Source organism: Rhinolophus sinicus, linkage group LG10 (genome assembly GCF_036562045.2).
Source record: "Rhinolophus sinicus isolate RSC01 linkage group LG10, ASM3656204v1, whole genome shotgun sequence".
In the NCBI taxonomy this organism is placed as follows: domain Eukaryota; kingdom Metazoa; phylum Chordata; class Mammalia; order Chiroptera; family Rhinolophidae; genus Rhinolophus; species Rhinolophus sinicus.
The window spans coordinates 79,735,399-79,748,251 of record NC_133759.1 but is presented as its reverse complement, the minus strand read 5'-3'; the positions used below and the strand labels follow the sequence as shown (position 1 = coordinate 79,748,251).

General features: G+C 44.1%; 1 protein-coding gene across 21 annotated transcripts in view; it reads left to right on the top strand.

Moving 5' to 3' along the window:
• KLHL3 (kelch like family member 3) overlaps positions 1-12,853 on the top strand; it is a 260,598-nt gene that overhangs the window by 212,704 nt on the left and 35,041 nt on the right. For all 21 annotated transcript variants that reach the window (XM_074313559.1, XM_074313563.1, XM_074313558.1 and 18 more), the window contains one exon: positions 8,835-8,951. In XM_074313559.1, coding sequence (XP_074169660.1) covers positions 8,835-8,951 — 117 coding nt within the window. The remainder of the gene's footprint in view (positions 1-8,834; positions 8,952-12,853) is intronic.

Sequence of the window (12,853 nt, the reverse complement as noted above, 5' to 3'; positions counted from 1 at the left end):
AGTCATTATTATTCAAGAGGCTGGTGGACAGACAGACCGAAAACATGTATCTATAACGTGTGGCCGAGAGAACTGGTGGCCTGTAATCAAAGTTCAAGGAAAACACTGTGGAATATTTTACTCCAGATTGTTGGGTGGGGAAGGACTCATAGAAAGGGGGCTATTTGAGCTAAAACGTGGAGAATGAGAGTAGAATTTTGGAAAGCCATTCAGGTTGAAGGAATTACAGGACTAGATATGGAAGTTTGCCATAACTTATTGTACTTTGGGGAAAAGTAACCTGTGTGATGAAAATCAAGGGTCTTTCGGGGAGGTGGAAGAGGAGGCTGGGAATGGCTCTGGGGTCTGTGGGGAGTTGGGAGCGAGGATTTTCATCTCTAGGTCAGTATTCACCCAACTGTGTCCTATAAAGCTACGTTGTTGTGAGATGTTTGTAGGAGTTCAGGTGAAGGAGAAAAAGTTCTCAGGTCAGATACGTTTAGGAGACAGTGGCTAAACAAAGGAACCAGGTTAAGAAACTGCAGTGCTTGTCAGAGCTTTTATATACTGGAGGTGCCAAATAAATGTGTACCAGTGGACACGTTCGTCAACATTGCTCAAGCAGTAGTTCGCTGTCATCAGAAATGTCTGGATGCTGATGGCAACCATTCTGAGCACGTCTTGTAATTGCAGAAATCAAATGTGACTTCTATTTATCTTTTGTTATCGGTATATATTATTACAATTTTAATACAGTTTTCCTTTCTTAAAATGTGTATACATTTTTTTGGCACCCTCTGTAGTAATGAGCTTTGTGAATCTCTAAGGGGACTTGAGTGTATTAATGATGTGTTCCCCAGGCTCATTTGGTCTCAGAACCCCTTTGGTCTCCTGCCCCTAGTATTTCCAGGAACACATTATGGAGAGTAGTCTTGAGGCTCTCTTTCTATGGTTGCCCCAAATGTTCTATGATTTATTGCATCTGTTTATTTTCCTTTTGGCAATTTGTTTCATTACTGATCTTTAATTTTTTATTGTGAGGCCATCTTCAGAGGGTGTTATGTTCATGGGAGTCTGGGTTGCCCTGAGCTGTGGAAGTGCCCTTATAGGGCAGGTTTACTGGTTTAGAAACAGATTTTATATTACTTTTTGTCTTGACTATCCCCTGTACTACCTGAATAGTGTCAGTTCAAACCCCACATCTACACAGATGTGTGGTGTGAGCCTGGTGTTTCAATTTCTTGACGATTAAGTTTTTATTCCCCAGATGAGTCTCCTTACCCCTTCCCGCAGCAGAGTGGTGGGGTCCATCGAGTCCTCGTTTTACAGCTGGGGCAGGACTGCCCACAAGGAGCCTGTGGCCCAGACACTCAATCTGATGGGACACCAGTTCTGAACCATTAAAGCCCATATCGGAACTGTACGGACCTGTGAGCCATTTGGCCTCAGCTTCCGTTCAGCTCCCAGAGTTGAATTTCTTTCATTTAAGGCACTTGGACATTTCCCTCTTGTTTTTGAGTATGGCTCAAATCTTTATTATTATTATTACTAATTTTTTGTAATAAGTCATTTTCACATGTTTGGAGCTTTGGGGAAGATTCCTTCCAAGCCAGCTCAGTCTCTCATATTGACTGGAAGACATTCTCCATCCCTGTGTCATGCTCTAATCATTTGTAGGATTAGGGCTACTGAGGAAATCTCTCAGCTTGCAGGCATTTCTGTCAACCCATCGTGCTTCAGTCCTTCTCCTTACCCTTTGCAGAAGGATAGTGAAAATGTTTTTACTGGCTGTAGGCAGTAGTGGAAAGCTGAAGAACAATTTCCAGGCCAGGCGATGTTACTGTGTTTTGTCGTCATTTTTGTTGTTTGTCTGAAGTCAGATATTTGGCAGTGTGCTGTTGTAGGAAGAGAACCACACACCCAGTCATTCCTGCTTTGGTTAACTTATTCATGCTCTCAATAAATATTTATTGAGTGCTTTCTGTGTGTCAGGCAGTGTGTTAGTCACAGGAGAGACATTGGTGAACAGAAAACACAAGAGCCCTGCCTTCGTGGAACTTAGAATCACATGAGGGAGACTGATTTTATGAAACGTGTACACAGATAAATAGATGGCTACAAACCGGGAAATGCGTTGTGGAGGAAATGTACAGGGTGCTGTGAAAGTGTAGATTGAAAGCCAGTGGTTCTAATGCTGCCCTGTCACCAGTTAGCTGGCTGACGTTGGGCAGCCCACTTTCCCATTCTCGGCCTCACTTTTCCCTTTTGTCAGTGACTCGAGCTGCTTCACGGGGCCCTGGCGGGTCTGAAATGAGGCAGCTACAAAGAAAGAGCTTTTATAAATGCTCTATAAAACCTTCAGATGACGATACTGTCAGAAAGGTAAGTGCAACTAGGTAGGCTTTCTGGAGTCCCGGGAGCTTTCAGACCAGGACATCTCCCAGCCAGCAGTGTGCTGGTAAATATTTAACAACTGGCTCTCCAAAAAAACTCTAAAAGCTCCGATTTGTTTGCTGATTCATTTGCTAATTTCCATGGTGTAAATATTTCCACTAAGCCTGATTTCAAACGACCAGTGTGATGTCACTTAAACACTGGGTTGGAAAGAAACACGCAGGATTTAACTCCAGCTCCAGCGCCCCTCTGCTCCCAGCTGTCTCCAGTGTTGTGTGTGACAGTGAGGTGGAGAATGAGTAATGTAACTCTTGCTAAGCTTTGGTTTAAGAAACAACAGAAATCTGACAGAATCCTTCTCACATCTAGAAGTGCTGTCTTCTTGATTTAAAATCATGGCAGTGGACTTGGCAAATGCTAATGGCTCAATCCCTGGGAAAGAAGAGGTTACCTAGCGGGGGTGTCCTGGGAGACTTGGAGGGTGTAATTAGGATTATGGGTTCAGGAATGTAGTTTTTCAACTCAACAGTCTGCCCAGGGTTTTCAACTAGTTGTGCGTCTGAGATGCAATACTGCATAATGTTAGAATTCAGGTTTTTGGAGTTAAAGGTGAATTCACATCCCAGATGCACTACTTCTGGCAGTGTGACCTTGGGCAAGTTGCTAACCTCTCTGAGGCAATTTTCTCAGCTGTAAAATGAGAACAGTGATCCCCACTGTCACTGAGGTTTTGGTGGATTAAACGAGATCATGCATGTAAACTATCTAGCACTGAGCCTGTTAATCATAAAGTTAGTCCTTCTTAAATCTTTTTTACCCTGCCCTTTCTTCCGCCTCCCGTCCCCCCCACTCCAGTTTTAGCGGTTGTTTCTCAGTCTAGTTGTGTAGGACACAACTCCCTGGCCCATGATGGTATTCTGAGCCTTGCCCCCACCCCCACCCCCAACCCCCGGCTGAGGCAGTCGGTCGCCAGTTGTTGGTCAGCCACTCACAGCAGCAGCTCACGGCAGCCCACAGCAGCCCAGGGCAGCACACTCCAACCTCCACAGCCCAGCTGCAGGGAGAGCTGTTGTTCACAGTCTTAGCTGTAGAGGGCACAGCTCACTGGCCCATGTGGGAATCGAACCAGCAACCTCGGTGTTAGGAGCACGGCCCTCCAACCACTTGAGCCAGCGGGCTGGCCCCCCGTTTTTTATTTTTAAGTAATACAATGGTTCAGTGTTTCTTCTGTTTGTTTTAATTAAATTTTTTTTTTATTGGGGAACAGTGTGCTTCTTCAGGGCCCATCAGCTCCAAGTCGTTGTCCTTCAATCTAGTTGTGGAGGGCGCAGCTCAGCTCCAAGTCCAGTCGCCATTTTCAATCTTAGTTGCAGGGGGCGCAACCCACCATCCCATGTGGGAATTGAACCGGCAACCTTGTTGTTGAGAGCTCGCGCTCTCACCAGCTGAGCCACCTGGCTGCCCCTCCGGCAGCTCAGTGGCAGCTCATTGTCTTCAATCTAGTTGTGGAGGGCGCAACTCACTGGCCCATGTGGGAATTGAACCAGCAACTCTATTACTCAGAGCTCTTGCTGTAACCAACTGAGCCATCCGTCCGCCCCCCTTCTTAAATCTTGAGTAACAAATTAGATCCACGTGTGGGAACCTAGTTTTTCCTGAGATTGTCAAAATTAGCTTCTTTCCCCCCATACTGTGTTTTGCTGAGAATCACCTTCAACTGAACCTTTTCCTTTGCCAAGTTACTACCCTGCCTATTTTAACTTAAGCCCCCCTTCTGGAGACTCAGAATGCATTTTGAAAGCAGGGCTACATTCCCCAGGGCTCCCTTTCCCCCCACTTTCCTCCAGGGTACAGGTACAGTCCAGGCTTGGCTGCCTGTATAACCAGAGGGGTGGAGTTAGGAAGGCCAGGTTCATCTGATGCTCTCTGGCCAAGGCTTGTGCCTACATCAGAAGTAGAGTAAGCAGAGGATGATAAAATCTGATTTTTTCCATCTCTTTCCACATAGCAACCTTGTAGCACTTAATAAATTGGTTTTGGAATGTGAAGCAGTAAGGAAATGATGCTATTTCTTTGTTTAAAAGTGAAACCCTAAGCGTGCCTTGTGGCAGCTGATTATCTCATTATGGGACCGATGAACAGTGTTTTCGTCTGAGTAGACATCACCTAGCCCATGATCGAAGCCACAGGGTCTCTGCTTCCAGACCAGATTTTACAGACCAGGAGTTGACATACTTCCTATAAAGGGGCAGATAGTAAATATTTTAGGTTTTGTGGACCATGGTCTCAATTCAACCTTCTGCTGTTCTCGTGTGAAAGCAGCTACAGACAGTACATAAACGAGTGAGAGTGGCTGTGTTCCAGTAAAATTTTATTTACGAAAACAGGTGGCTGGCTGATGTGGCCTGCCGGCTGTAGTCTGCCAACGCTGCTATAGACGGTTGAGAGGCAGCTGAGAACAACGGGTAAGAACATGAGCTTGGAGGTGGGTTCGTGTGGACCCCAGCCCTGCTGTTCTCTGCCTCTGGACTTGGGCGAGTCACTTACTAAGGGGCAGGAGTGTCTGCTTGCTGGGCTCTCATGCCGAATGGGGCGCAGGACTCTGCACGGGGTAAAACAAGCTGCTTTTACTTATTGCCCCCTTGCCTTGGTCAGCCCCTTGATGGGAGGAGCTTTTGAGAATGATTTCAGGCACACTGAAGGCTAATGCTAGTTGGAAGCTTATTTGCTTGTTTATTTTTCAAGCATGAAGTTAAATGAAAAAAATATGTGGCCTTCTCTCGCTGCTGAGAAGGTCACCGTTGTTGCCGAGTGCTGTGGCTTTCACAGCTGAGTAAGTAAACAGTGCAACTAAGCGGAACCAGTTGGACAAGTCAAGTCAAAAATAAAGATAAGGTTAAATATCGACTTCATTAGACTCAGCTTGCGTTTCAGCTTTTGTAACAAAAACTAAGCTGGTTGACGGGGAAGGGCGTGATCAGTAAATGCCACCTACGCAAGGACTGCGGTTCATTCTTCCGCAGAGCTTTCTCAGCCAGCTGCCTTCTCTGTGCCTGGCATGTACTCAGCGGTAGGAGGTGCTGAGACAGAGCAGATACACTTCTTCCCCCCCCCCCCAAGAGCTCACAGTCAATAAACGGGAGTAGAAGGAAGTGTGGATAACCACAATGCAAGGCAGGACGGGACAATAGCTGCCCACTGGCTAACACAGCAAAGTCAGACTTAGCCAGCATTGTGCGGTCTGTGGCCTGGCTCTGTTCTCCCCACCACGGTTCCAGTCCTGCTCTCTGCCGCGGCCTGGGCAGGCTCCACTGCCTCCTTACCTTCTCAGCTCATTTGTCCATTCATGCATTGGGAAAGTATTTGCATGTGTATTATGTGTCAGCAAATAAGACAAGGTCCCTGTTCTCACGGATCTTATGGGCAGGTTGAAAAATATACAGTTATTCACCAAATAATGCTATGAGGGTGAGGCGTATAGCTCTATGAGAGTTAATATTTTAAAACAATGAACTAGACAAAGAGGATTTCCATGATATGTGTGTGTGTGTGCAAACTATACATACATACTGTTCCTTTCCTTTTGTTCTATTCCCTTCCCTTTCTGATTGATTCCTTTCTGATTCCTTGCCCAATTCGAGTATACCCAGCCTGACTTAAGTGTATATGTAGGAAATAGGGCCAAGCACTTTAGGGGCAAAGCATCATTAACATACCAATACTCACAAAACATATAGTTAGGTTAAGAAGAATTGGAATTTTCCCTTCCCCACCCCAGGGGTGGGGGGGAGATATAGTTTGTTTTCATTTCAACTTCTTGCCATATCATAAATTTTGTTACAGTATTTTTCCTTTTCTCTTCAAATTTATTTTCATCTCGCATTTACTATTTTGAAAAATTTCAAACCTATGGGAAAGTTTGAAAGAGTGAACAGTCATGTATCCTAGATTCACCGGTTGTTAACATTTTGTTTCGTTTGCTTTCTCTCTCTCTCTCTCTCAACATATTTAATCTTTTATTTTGCTGAAACATTGCAGATAAATTGCAGATATCATGACACTTCATCGCTAAATATTTTATCATGCACCCCCAAAGAACAAGGAAGTTCTCTTTTCTAGACAGAAAACCATTACCACAACACGGAAAGCTAACGTGCATACAATAATATTATCTAATCTATAGTGGGTATTTACATTTCCTAATAGTTTCAAAAAAGTCCTTTATGACTGTTTCTTTTTAATCCATGACCTAATGAAGGATCATGCACTATATTTAGTCCTCCTGTCTCTAAATCCCCTTCTTCTAGAACTGTTTCCCTGCCCACCTTTCTTTGGTCTTTCATAATATTAACAGTTTTGAAGAATCCAGTCCATCTGTCTTGTAGAATGTTCCAAATATGGAGTTGTCTGTTTCCTCGCCAGAAGATTCAGGTTAAACATTTGAGGAAGAGTGTTACTAGGGGTTACTGTGTCCTTCCCATTAAATGACAATCAAGAATATTATTTGTCCTATTATTGGTAGTGCTAACTTTGATCTCTTGTTAAAGGTGGTATCTGTCAGATGTCCCCATTTGAGGCTGTCTTTCCCATCCCCATCTAATTTTATTAATATTTTTATTAATTTTATTAATTTTTTTTATAACCTGTGAGGTGATACTTTGAGAACTAGGAATATCTGGTTTCCCAACAGCTTTTCACCCAATGATTTCAGTATCCATGGATAATCTTTGCTGAATCAGATATTACATTGGTGGTTGCAAATGATGTTTTTCTTAATTCTCTCATTCCTTCTACTTTTATTAGGTGGCATTTTTCTGTGAAGAAGAGCCCTTCCCACAGTTTTTTTTTTTTTTTCTTCAGTATTCTTACGGACTCATGGATTCTTTTTTTATTCATTGTTATCATTCATTACTACCATTTTCTTTCAACTAGGAATATTTTTAATTGAGGTATGATTTACACACAGTGAAATGTATAGACATTAAGTGTGTCATTTGATTGGTTTTAACAAGTGCATGCGTCCATGTAAGGGCCACATATCTATCCATAGCCACAAAAGGTTTCCTTTGGCCCCTTTCTCAGTCCTCACTCCCACCATCATCTCATCCAAGCAGTGCTGATCTGAGTTCTTCATTATTCTCTTTGATTTTTAACTTGCTCCAAATGTTGGCAATGAAAACCCCATCTAGTAGCCTCTGTGTCCATTTGTTGTGTTCCCCTAACCTCCGAGTGCTTTCTTGCTTTCTGGCACACGCTATTTTGTTGTATTCTTTTTTAACAGCTGAAAATATCCTATGGTATGGATACTAGTTTAATAATTTCTCCATGAGTGGACTTTAGGTTGTTGCCTTTTTTATCCTGTTATAAAAACGTGCAGCACATATTCTTTTTTTAAATTAAATTTTATTGTGGGTGACAGTGGTCAACAAAGCTATATAGGTTTCAAGTGTACAGTTCTATAATACATCATCTATATATTGCATTATAGGAACACATATTCTTGTACCACTTTTGTGAGTATTTTTATAGGCTAGAGCTCTCGAAGTATTATTTTTGGGTCAAAGAGTATGCGCATTCAAATTTTTAATTGGTGTTACCAAATTCTCCATTTCTCTCTTAAAAAGCCATGCTAATGAAGTTTCCACAAACAGTGCAGATTTTCCCACAGCCTAACCGACGCTGAAGTTTATCTTTCTGTGTATACGATGGTGCAGAGTTCAAATTTGGACTGATACTTGAGTAAGGTAAACACTAAAACCATAGGTTTTTGGTGCCAAGCCCAGTTTTGTTTTTTTTCCCCCTAAACCTGTAGAGAATTTTTATAAGAGTTTATTTGAGCCAAACTGATGACATATGCTGGGGAGCAAGATATCAAATTTTCCCTTCAAGCCCAGTTTTGATTTATATAGAAATGAAATCTCTCCTCTAAGGAGAGGTTAAACCCAAGGAGAAATTTTTGCCATTCAGTGTTAGAAATTCTATGTCATTCAGTGTCACATTCATCATTACCACCAACTTTTGGCAGAGAATATTTTTATTGTTTTTATTCTGCATTAACTGAACATGGGAGATAAATAAGAAGGGTGTGTGTGAGGGGGGTGATGACATTGCCCGCAGGGCTTTTGGTCCTTTTGAGCAGTCTTTATAAAATTTGGTTCAGAGTTCTCTGTATTTCTACTCTTACATAACTATTGGAACTGATTTTTATTTTGCAATGAACCTTGACGATTCTACATTTGAGATAGTAGGTTTATTGCTTGTAAGGTACGTGTGTGTGATTGATCACTGTCGCACATCAGCTAGTAAACAAAGATTTTCTATCTTTGTTTTATTTTAAATATTGGACTTTTCTAAATTAAATACCTTCGTGGATGACTTTTAACTTATTTTTTCTTTTCTCCGGTTGAGGAACTTGTTTGAAAGCTATTGTCTCTGGTAATCTGGGTTGATTTTCTTTATAGGTATTCGAAGCTGTGATTTCGTGGATCAATTATGAGAAAGAAACCCGTTTAGAGCACATGGCAAAGCTGATGGAACATGTCCGTCTCCCTCTTCTACCTAGGGACTACCTAGTCCAGGTGAGTCCTGCGTGGAGAACCACGCTCTTCCCTACTTACCCAGGCCTCTGGGAGCAGTGTGGGCAACGCTGGTTGTATGGCGTGGTTGAGGCGTTTTCTGGGTCTTCTGTATGGGTTGCGGGCATCAATCCATTGGGTTAAGTACGAGGTGTGGGACTGTAAGGCTTAAGAGCATTGGTCTGAGAATAAGACACTTGGGTTCCAGTCCCTGCTCTACTGCTTGTTAGCTTGGAGTTTTTATTAAACCTCTCGAAGCTTCAGTTTCTTCTTCCGTAGAAGGGAGATTATAATAGAGCCCAGCGGAATTGTTATGGGGGCCAAAGGAGCTGTAAGTATGTAAGTCAGGTGTTTAGCGTGGAGCAGGGCAAAACAAATGTCCAATAAAAGTTACCTGCTTTTATTGTAGAGGACCAAACAAGAAGGGTCATTTCCAGAATGTTGCTATGTTCCCTCTTTGCCTTAGTTTTAGGCAGCTTGATGCCCAGCTTGGGGCTGTAAACCAACTCCTCACAGGTGCCTGGAATGTATGTTGCGTTGCATCTACCTCCTCTGGAAACATGGTGCCACGTGTTTCTCACTCAGTCCTTATCATAACCCGATGAGAAGAGATTACAACCCCTGTTTTACACATTCGGGCCTTGGGGCTTATGGAGGTTGGAATGTATCTGGAAGCACCAGCTGGTAAGAGGCAGGTTCAGGATTCAAATCCAAGTCTGTCTGGCTCCAAAGCACACACCTTGCACTAAGCAGGCTGCCACCTTTAATACTCTGTGTTCTCTTTATCCATTACATGACTTATTTTGTACAGTAAATCACATTACATACTCTTACCAGTAGGCAGAGGATAAAACTTAAATATATGGACAAAACAAAACACCGAGGCAGCAGGCTAGCCCTCAGCTATCCCTGACGTCTTAGGAAGAAATGCAGAGCGGAGGAAAGATGCGAGGAGGCTCAGCAGCCCCGCCGCCTAGCTCTGTCCCTCCCCAGCCGTCCACGTTGGGCAGATTCTCAGCCTTTCTAAACCTCAGTCTTTGCACCTGCCCGTATGGATTGCTTGGGGATAGAATGCAATAACCCATGTAAAGCCTGCTACTGTTGGCGCTACTAGCGGCCGAAGCAGTGTCCTCACTAGCTTGGAAGGTCCTCAGCTGGTGACATTGTTGTCCACAGGCCAAAGGGGTCATAGAGAAATGTTCTTTGAGTCTCTGAACCTCAGCCCCCTTCTCAGGGGCTGAGCCCTGCATTTGGTGCTTGGAATGGTGCCACTGCCACCTGGTGGCAGCATATCCTTCCTGTAGAAAATGTCCCCTAAGCCGAGACACTGCACCCGCCAGGCTTCCCATGTCAGAGTCTAACCTCCCACTGTCCTGTGGGAACCTGATCAAAGGTAGACGTGGACATCTGGCCTCCAGCAGTCGCTTCCACAGGGAGGAAGGGCGGCCTGTGGCCCTGGGTTCCAGAGAAAGTATCGGGGCCTTGGAGACTCCTAGTTGACCCTCCATCAGGTGTCCACAACCACAACTTAACAGAGACATTAGAAGATAATTCCTGGGTTATTATGGCCAAATAGGTTTACATTGGAGAAGAGGGTCAGAGGCAATGAGCGTGAAAAGTGTTGTGTGAGACCCTGTTTTAAAAAGGGCTTTTTTCAGAATACTTCATTAATAGTCATTTGACCTTGAACTTCAAACTGGTGTAACCCACTGGGGATGGCTGATGGGAGAGGAGGAGCAGGAGAAAGGGGAAGCCCTGGACAGACCTGTGCCAACACTGTCTGACTTCTGGGGAGGTGTCTCCTTGTGTTGGTTTTTTAAAATAGTTAATATTTATTAGGTTTTATTAAACATTTAAAAATATTGTACTAAGTGTGTAACATGCAATATCTTTAAAATAATTTTTATTGTGATATAATATATAACATAAACTTCATAATTTTAACCATTTTAAGTGTGTAATTCAGTGGTATTAATTGCATTCACCGTGCTGTACAACCATCACCATATCCATTTCTAAAACTTTTCCCTCCCCCCAAATTGAAACTCTGTACCCACGAAGCACTAACTCTCCAGGGGAGCTTTTCATTCAAGCTGAGTGAGTTCTTTGGGAGAAGTAGTTTTTCATGCATTTCTCTTTCCTCCCAAGCAGTTGTAGAGATCCTCTCTCACCCTTTTAATTTTTTCTTTTTTTACGATTTTATTGGGGAAGGGGAACAGGACTTTACTGGAGAACAGTGTGTACTTCCAGGATTTTTTCCAAGTCAAGTTGTTGTCCTTTCAATCTTAGTTGTGGAGGGCGCAGCTCAGCTCCAGGGCCAGTTGCTGTTGTTAGTTACAGGGGGCGCAGCCCACCATCCCTTGCGGGAGTTTAACCGGCAACCTTGTGGTTGAGAGGACACGTTCCAACCAACTGAGCCATCCGGGAGCTTAGCAGCAGCTCAGCTCAAGGTGCCGTGTTCAATCTTAGTTGCAGGGGGCAGAGCCCACCATCCTTTGTGGGAGTCGAGGAGTCTAACCGGCAACCCTGTGGTTGAGAGCCCCCTGGCCTACGTGGGAATTGAACTGGCAGCCTTCTGCGTTAGCACGGAGCTCCAACCGCCTGAGCCACCGTGCTGGCCCCTAATTTTTTTAACTGACCCTAAAAGTTTATGATTTGTCCCAACCTACCTGAGTCCCTCAGTGGGACTGAGAGAAACAGAGTGTTCTTGGGAACCGTCTCTGGGGAAGGAAGTGCCCAGCGGTGACAGAGGCCCTGTCTCACCAATCCTTTCCCTGCCAGCTCCAACACTGCCCTGGCTGCGTTTCATTCCTAGTTACAGGCAGGGACCAAGGAGATGCTCCCAGGCCTTGTTTCTGACCAACTTGAGGGCTGAGGTCATTGAGGTGGGGAGGCCCTTCTCATTCTCTAACTGGGCTTGAGTGCTACAGGGTCAGAACCCTGTCTTGTTCATCACTGTCTTCCTGCTGTCCAGCCCTGGGCTGCCCAACCAGGAGACATTCCATCGTTGTTAGCTATTGAATGGAATTGACCTTTCCCAATAAATCCTAAACTGCCGCAAAGGAGGTGGCCTCTGGAGATCATACTACCCGTTACAGATATGCCACATAGCAATCTGACCTGGAGCACAGGATGGAGATTTGAGAGAGCACCAGAATGTTTCATCCTTGGCCTTGCTCAGGAAACATTTAGGCTTACCCTTGCTGAGCACCTACTTAGATCAATGGCTCCGGGATAAGAGGTGAGGAAGCCCTCATCCCAGCTTAGATGAGGTTCAAGGTGAGGTCAGCAGGTAGGACTTTTGTGCAGGACATTTCTCTGATGTCATCCCTCAGTTAGAGAGTGCCTGACTGGCTAGTTTTCTGTGAGGATTTCACTTAAGAACATGGATACGAGTTCTTCTTGACCATCACCTTGTTTTATTTCATGCCTCCAAAGGTTGGCTGATGGATCCTGCCCTCTTCCTCTCCCTTTCCTCTTTTCAAATATCTGACCATTTGCCCTGAATGTTACAATGCATTCAAACCAGGAGGAACGTGGGAAAAGACTTTCAGGACAACTCATTGTCTTTGTTTTGCATAGTCTCATTTAAGCCTCAAAACAAACAAATGAACACACACAGTCAATGAGGTTGTGGGTAACTTTAATGTGCCCATTTAAAAAAAAAAAAAATTATTTAAGTGTGGTTTTCCCGGACCCATCAGCTCCAAGTCAAGTAGTTGTTTCAGTTGTGGAGGGTGCAGCTCACAGGGGCCCATGTGGGGATTGAACCGGCAACCTTGTTGTTAAGAGCACTGTGCTCTAACCAACTGAGCTAACCAGCTGCCCTATAGGCCCATTTTACAGATGAGAAAACTGAGGGTCAGAGGAGTTAAGTAGTAGAGCTGGGATTTGCGTCCCTGTCC